The sequence below is a fragment of the Nicotiana tabacum genome, chromosome 7, assembly GCF_000715075.1.
Source record: "Nicotiana tabacum cultivar K326 chromosome 7, ASM71507v2, whole genome shotgun sequence".
NCBI classification, from domain to species: Eukaryota; Viridiplantae; Streptophyta; class Magnoliopsida; order Solanales; family Solanaceae; genus Nicotiana; species Nicotiana tabacum.
Genome location: NC_134086.1, coordinates 15,031,885 through 15,039,626, shown reverse-complemented (window position 1 = coordinate 15,039,626; position 7,742 = coordinate 15,031,885). Strand labels below are relative to the sequence as shown.

General features: G+C 36.1%; 1 protein-coding gene across 1 annotated transcript; it reads right to left on the bottom strand.

Moving 5' to 3' along the window:
- Positions 1–2,479: 2,479 nt before the first annotated feature.
- On the bottom strand, positions 2,480–7,164 carry LOC107800540 (transcription factor UNE12). The gene is made up of 7 exons (XM_016623730.2): positions 6,772–7,164; positions 6,583–6,681; positions 5,407–5,526; positions 5,210–5,275; positions 4,670–4,735; positions 3,338–3,415; positions 2,480–3,236 (listed from the first exon to the last, which is right to left on the bottom strand). The coding sequence occupies exons 1-7, from the start codon at positions 7,129–7,131 to the stop codon at positions 3,006–3,008; spliced, it is 1,020 nt and encodes a 339-aa protein (XP_016479216.2). The 5' UTR covers positions 7,132–7,164; the 3' UTR covers positions 2,480–3,005.
- Positions 7,165–7,742: the final 578 nt, after the last annotated feature.

The window sequence follows — 7,742 nt, the reverse complement described above, 5'->3', positions numbered from 1 at the left end:
AGATTCCTAAAGAAAGATACTCTTTTTTCTTTTTGGAATCTTACGGAAATGTTCCAAATAAGTCCTAAGTTATCAAAATTAGCCAAATACATATAAAAATTGAAAATCCAAATAAATAAATTTTTTTTCTCCGAGAATCACACGCAAAAATCTCCTTTCCATATCTTTAAACTTGGTTAGCAACATTAGATGCAAGACGGAAAGGAAATTTTATGGACGAGGTAGCAAACAAGGTGATGGGTCAATATACAAAATTTGAGAAAGATTGGAGGTGATTTAGACTGATTTCATATCAAAATTCGTAAAAATTGAGTTCAAAAAATTCTTCTGCGACACATGTATCAAACATATATTACGCATGTATCACACACACAGATATACATGGATATACATGTGATATACTTCTGATACATATGTGATATACAAATGATACACAATGTGATACACATTATTTTTTTCATGTTCATGTTCATCTTCTACTTCTAATTTTCAATTCAAACCACCTCAAAGTCCATCAAATCATCTCAAAACTAAGATTCAAACTCCTTATGGTGTACTCAATCTATTCTAATAACACTCACTCAAAAGAAAGCAAAAAATTAACCTTTTTTTGGTTAAAAATAGTTAATTGACTAATATTTTACGAATTGGCCAAATTTTGTAATAAACTACTTATAAATGAACACAACTGGTAATTTTTTCTCTTTTTTCTTCAATTTGTGTACATTGAAAGGGGCCCTCGTATTATAAGATTCTCTCACTCTGTGGTCGAAATTCTATTCCCCTTAGTCGTATGTATTCACTCTATTTTGATTTGAATGAGCCAGGCTCCCGATATACATATGGTCGATCCTTCGAGTGTAATCGTGTAGGGATATAAATGATGTGAAAATTAAAATGTACAATAATTTATATGAGTTTTAGGGATGGCAATGGGGCGGGACAGAGCGGGATAGGGCGGGGCAAGTTTTATTTGATGGGGGGCGGGGCGGGTTAAAACATTATTTTTAACTTTCAAAGTGGGACGGGGCGGATTGCGGGTTTAATACGGATTCAATGCGGGGCAACTATGAATTTGACAAACCCGTCACAAAAAATCCAAATTTCAGATTGAGAACCACAATTTCTCCTTGTTGAGTATATTTTTTGAAATGAACACGCACCATGATACAATGATATTTACAGGATAAGCTTTTCTTGTAGAAGTAAAGCTTCTACAAGAACATAAAATGATACTCTCTCCGTTCCAATTTATGTGAACCTGTTTGACTGGACATGAGGTTTAAGAAAAAATGAAGACTTTTGGAATTTGTGGTCCTAAACAAGCCAAAAAGGGCCCCAGAGTATTTGTGTGGTTAAAAAAGCTTCTCATTAAGGATAAAATTGTAAGTTTAAGCTGAATTGTTACCAAATTTAGAGAGAGGTCATTCTTTTTGGAACGGACCAAAAAGATAATAGGTTCACATAAACCGGAACAGAGGGAGTAAATGATATGCTCCACAAGTATGAGCATGTAGTTTCACGCTACGATAAAGAGAAAAACATAATTGCTTGAATAATATTAAACTCTTCAATTTATAAAATAATAAAATATCAAACTAGTTTGTTTTAGTAGAAGAAAAAAAACATATGCGGGGCGGGCGAAATTTTTGTGGGTTTTGACTTTTGCCAAACCCGCCCCGCCCCATTGCCATCCCTATGAGTTTATGACTAGTCCTTCGTACATTAGTTTCATATATTTTTTCTATAGCGAGATTACTCTTATTGTGGTTTCTATCTCAAATTTCTGATAGTATATGCTCATTCACGCCAAGATTCAATCTTGTCATTGCCTACGCTTCCTGCAGAAATCTTATTAAAGCTTCCAGTTAAATCCCTGTTGCAATTCAGGTGTGTTTCTAAATCTTGGCTTTCTTTAATCTCTAGCCCTAAATTTACCAAGACCCATCTCAGCTTATCTGCTAGTAACATGGATTACACCCGCAATTGGACAAAGATATTTACCGTCAAGTCTCCTATTGATTCCATGGGAAAGATATTTTGTCCACCTATTTTAACGTCAAATGAAGGTGAAATTTTGCTTTAGTTTGGACCACGTTTTACGAAGTAAAGTCCAAAGGATGACTCGATCAGATATCTAGATATTACTTTGTTCAATTTCTAGAGGCAGTAATCTATGTTAATAACTTAGTTTGTCCCTTTTCAAAGGAGGGACCATGAATGCAACAACGGAGGCTGAAATAACTCAGATGAAGACAATCGTGTGACTGATAGCCTGTACGAGTTACACGCTATGTATTTTTCTTAATTGCTGTTAAATTCTGTTTACATATTGTCTGGGAATATCTTGTTAGTCGGTTATTTGATCCTTAAAGCCATTCTATCCGTGATTAATATTTAGAGGATCAAACTAATTTGCCATGATTGAAAAGTTATTTAAAATATACTATAACACTGGGGAGATGTAGAGCATACACCATTAGCACAGGACATAAATATTCTTGCTAGAGTAGCCCAGAATACAATTTGACTTTTGAGAAACGTCTTGGGGGAGAGCCACATCAACTATCCATTGCAATAATATACTTAAATTACATTACACTTTACAACAACCAGTTGATTACTTTTACATCGCCCCACCAATCCACTATGCAAAAGATAAAGGAGTCCCCACTATCCCACAAACAAAATGGCAGAAGAGCAGCTAATCATAGATAACTTTGAAAAAGCTGCTCACCTCATCCAAAATGATGATAATGGATTGGGTGCTTTCAGACGTTTACCTTTGCCCAAGGTATGACATCATGCCTTGTTTGACGAAAACTCCGGAAAGGTAATAAAAGGGGCCAATGGTTGGGCTAAAAGCAAAAATTGTGGCATCTGACATTGATTGCATTGCCACCAATTGCAGAGGAAAATACAAGTGATAGTAGGTAAGGATACAAAGGAGGGTAAGACACAAGGCTATTAGGAGTTCTCAGAGGCACGTGCAACAAATTGGAGGTCTATGACGGGGCTGCCGGTTCCGGCTTGACCATTGACAGGTCATCCGGTTGCTGAGTAGGATAGATAAGTGCAGCAAGTGATATGGGCATGATGCAGAGTGATTTGGACTGAAGGTATTGCATGGCTGCTCCAACATCTTCCTCCATGAGCTTAGCGACCTCTTGTTCTGTGTCGACATTGGACCACTTTTCCCAGATATGCTGGTTGGATCTACTTTCGGCACTGTCCCCCTAAAATATAAGAAAACAAAAGGATTTTGAAGCAAATGAAGCAAATCTGGAGTTCGAGCTAACCCTGTTTTTAGGGTCTCAGTAGAAGCAGGATTCATTACCTCCACAGATTGCAACGGAATGTCAGCAACAAGTTGTGCCACTGCACTGGCTCCTCCCAGCCTACTCATGCTCAGTACCTTTAGGCAATTTAATGCACATCATTTACAGGACAGATACAATAATGAAAACTGGCAATCAAAAACCAGTACGAGACAGCGATGGCCAAGAAATCCCAAATACATTGAACTAACAGAACAGAAAGTGGGAAACTATAGAACCAATAAGGAGGCTATGGCATGCATCAAAACCCTCCGTCCTCCATTATAGCCAAAAATTTCCATATGATACAGCAAATGACGTACCAGAACATGACACTAAAGGCTACTAGGTTGTTGAAGTAAAGCAATCACTTGGCACTCTGTTATGCAGGGTCACAGTCAGATAAGATATAAGTTTCTCACTGAAGCAGCAACCATCGCTCGTGAGGTTATTTATATATAGTAAAAATGAAGACTTTCAACTGTTGTATGAGATTCCTCCTTTTGCTATTTTCTTGTACACATCTAAACATTACCTTCCTCCCCATTTTATGGAACATTTAAAACAGAACCAAATAGTTTAGTTTGACTAACATAGTATAGTAGTCGAACAACCTATTAAAAGAATAGTTGAAAAGTTAATTCAATTGAAAAAACATTACCTCGAAGTTCCAATCTGATCAGTTAAAATGATTTGAAAAGCTTGTCTAAAATATATAATTAGCAGAAAGATGTCAAATCTCTCGATATTCCTTATGAAATCAAGCTCAAAAATGGCTCAAGGTTATCCAGGAGATACAGAAATTTAAAATTAAAAAAAAAGGTGATAATTGCCTATTTGCAAACTGAAATTAGTACACACGCAAAATTGTTAACCTGTATTATCTCTCGAAGAAAATTCTTTTAAACAAGGGTATTATCTCTCGATATTCCTTATGAAATCAAGCTAAAAAATGGCTCAAGGTACCGCAACCATTGCCTAGAGACAATCAGATGATGTTAACTCAATCACCTTTAGAGAAATCAGAAATCAAATGATTTCAGACAACTAAACCCCCCTCAGAAAGAAAGTTTCTACCACATGATGATCAAGTTGAATAAGCTATCTCAGAAGAACAAGCTGATCAACATAAACTCAAGATACTTAAATGGAATGGAGAACACCACACGAGTAGTCGCACACAGATTGTGAACTTCTATAAATTATAATGGCTCCAACAATTTGATACTTTGTAAACAACTCTTTCATTGTAGAGAAATCAGAAGCCAAGAACTTAATTTGCTCCGGAACATGGTAGGAAGAGTGATTGACTAAATAAGCAATTAAGATGAATGTTAAAAATTGCACGTTACCTTAACTTGAAGCCTTAAGAACTTCACATAGTCCAGAATCTCATCAAGCATTGCGGCCCTATCGGTCTGGAAAGAGAAAAAAGAAATAAAATCTCAATACCTAAAGCAGCCACATCTTTCTAATTTCACTCTTCATGGAGGGGACTGTTCATATTAGATGCTGAAAAAACAAAGATAAAGTCCAATTCCGAAAGTCCCACTCAAAGCGAAAATTAGCACTTAACTGAATCCCACAAGTCTAACTAATGGAGAACAGTAAATTGAACCATCAGACAGCACTCTACTGCAAGTAAAAATTTGCCTACAAAATTTGAATGATCCTTTTTCGATAAGTTACAAGATGTAAATCATCTTTTTCCTGCTTTTTTTTTCAAGCACTGGTATTTTATGGTCATGATGTGCACCAGAAAGTAAAATTGCCGTTATCTGTAAACATAAGACTTTGTGTTTTAATGAGCCTCAGTATGACAATGCCATGAGTAAAGAAACATACTCGCCACTAAAATAAGAACTTGTTGCCACTAAGAGAGTGAGACACACCTTATTGCAGCTGGGGACAAGTTCTTGCAAAGCCTTTATTCTTTCTGATATCCTCTCTCGTCTCAACTGCAAGGGAGACAAATCATTACTCAGCACTTGTTTCTAGAGGACTCTAATAACACCTTGTATCATACTACACGATTCGCGCTTGTCCTTATAAAGCTTATCTACATAACATGGTATATCAATCTTATTACCCTCTCAGCTATGCTATGTGGATCTGTGGCTTGTCCCCTCCGAGCTCGAACCCTAGGACGAATTACTGGTGGGTGCGGTACAGTTACTGTTGTGCTTGTTGTTGGTTGGCCTTGGAAAGGCTGAAAGAAACCAAGAGAAATTATTAGCTCAATAAATGCAGTAAACGTCACACCCCTCATTGACAAGAGACCATGTTATTCTTAAAGAAACATAATTCAAATCAAAGTTACCATGTCTGAGTCATGCAACTAATTAGACTTCAAAGTAAAGAGAAATTAAACGGAATACTGCATGCAATTCCATCCTTCAACAGTGTTTTACTGTCTTATAATCAAATGATATGCTTCGGTTAGAAAACAGTTATTTGTTAATGCCAATATGCTTTACTCATAGTCAAGGAGTATTAACATTGTCTAAATAAAGATTATGGACTTAGTGCTTCAGACAACTTACTGGCTACAAATTTGGACATGCATTTAGATTTCAGCTTATGAAACTTCAATCATTTAAGCAAAGTCTACGAAGGGCTCGAGGACAAAGTTATTTCTCATAAAACATCAGAAACCAAAATCCTTAACTGTTACCGGAGATTGCAATATGCACAAAGTCAACAAAGAAACAAAACTATGGATCGAAGATGCTGGAAAAATAACAAGCCATATTTATAACAAGCGCTTTTTAAAAGACAATATCTAGTAACCATGCGACTTAATTTTTTTTCCAATTTTAACATTCTTCAATACACACTGATTCCTCCATTTTCACCAGAATCAATATCAACTCTTCATAGGGACCCCCTCCAAGTCACTATAAAATCATAGTACACATAACATACCAAAACCTCAAAACCTATCATAATCTCAAAAAAAAAATGAATCAACACATGAAATGAACTTAAATTTTACATTTCCCTCTATTATATCGACACATTATCCGTATTAGAGAGTAATAATGAGCAATTCTAGAGACAAAATTGAGGGCCACAGATACTCTTCACACGGTGTGATATTGATGGCAGAATAGTACAATTTTTCCCAAAAAGTCTTACACGATTAAGAGTATTCCTACGCATTATATGTAGCTTCCTAATCTTTTCATCTACCAATGAAAACAATTCGCAGACACGTAATCTTTTTAGCTTTAATAAAAGATTTACACACACACACACAAGTAACCTGGATATGGTGAACAGGAGGCACAGCGTGACGAACTGCATGAGATTGCAAATGTTCTAGACCAGCATATAAATTCCCGATATTTATTCCTTCTCTTTCCTGCAAAAAATAAACCAAAAAAAATTAAGTTAAATATTCTAAAATTTGGAAAATGCCAAAACGCAAAAAAAAATAAAAAATAAAGCTTACATGCTTCACTGCATAAGCACCAGCATCGCTGACGTCATCACGGCCGTTATCCAAGCTAAGTCCCAACGGGAACAACGGTTGCTGTAGACCAGAAGCAGCAGCAGATGCCGAAGTGAACGACGTCGTTTCTGATGAAGTCCCGACGTCAGCTACCGGCGGCAAGCCAGTGTAGGAAGGAATCGCGAGAATTTGCTCTAGGAAATCGTCGGCATAGCCCTCCGGTTGGTTTGTCGCCATGCCGGAGATTATCTCCGGCGAGAAAAATGTTTTTTCCCGGCGAGAAGAAGTTAATAAAGGGTTTTGAGGAACGGAAATGGAATGGAATGACTCTGTTTTGGCTTTTCGTGCTTTTGTGGGCATGCGTTTTAAAAAGTGTGATGATTTTTCTGGATGGGTTTGTTGTTTTTGCGGGTGGCCCTTGGATTTTATTGTAGTATCTATATTTACCTCTATAGTTTTGTAAATGGGCAAATTGCTCATTATTCTTACAACAGGTAATGACAAAATCATGAACCCTCTGTAAGAAAATGTACACACTAACAAATGATAAAATATAATTACTTAATAATAAGCAATGGCAAGATGAGAAAAAAATAAGGTAACGATGCGATCACACCAAATCAATCGTTCCATAAAGTTGCACTTTTTATCGTTACGTAACGATGGATTTAACGATACGATACAATCAAATTTAAGTAACAATCAAAATAAATATTGTATTAAATTAATAATACGATACAATACAACAAGTAACAAACCTTCCAAACACGCTGTTACATACTCTATCGGTGACTGAGCATATATATATATATATATATATATATATATATATATTATGACTTGTACTTATAGGGGTCGTTTGATATGAGGTATAAATAGATATAATGATGATATAAGAATATAATACCACCTTAATACTTGTTTGGTTAGCAAATCCGGTATAAGTTATTCCGAGATTAAAATTAGTACCG

Bases quoted from the DNA above. Each gene is read 5' to 3' on its own strand.
- LOC107800540 (XM_016623730.2), bottom strand. From the start codon at position 7,131: ATGCCCACAAAAGCACGAAAAGCCAAAACAGAGTCATTCCATTCCATT. The intron at 5,527-6,582 runs GTTACTTGTGTG...GGTTTCTTTCAG, and splicing joins CTCCTGTTCACCATATCCAG to CCTTTCCAAGGCCAACCAAC. The intron at 3,237-3,337 runs GTAATGAATCCT...CTTATATTTTAG, and splicing joins TTCCGTTGCAATCTGTGGAG to GGGGACAGTGCCGAAAGTAG.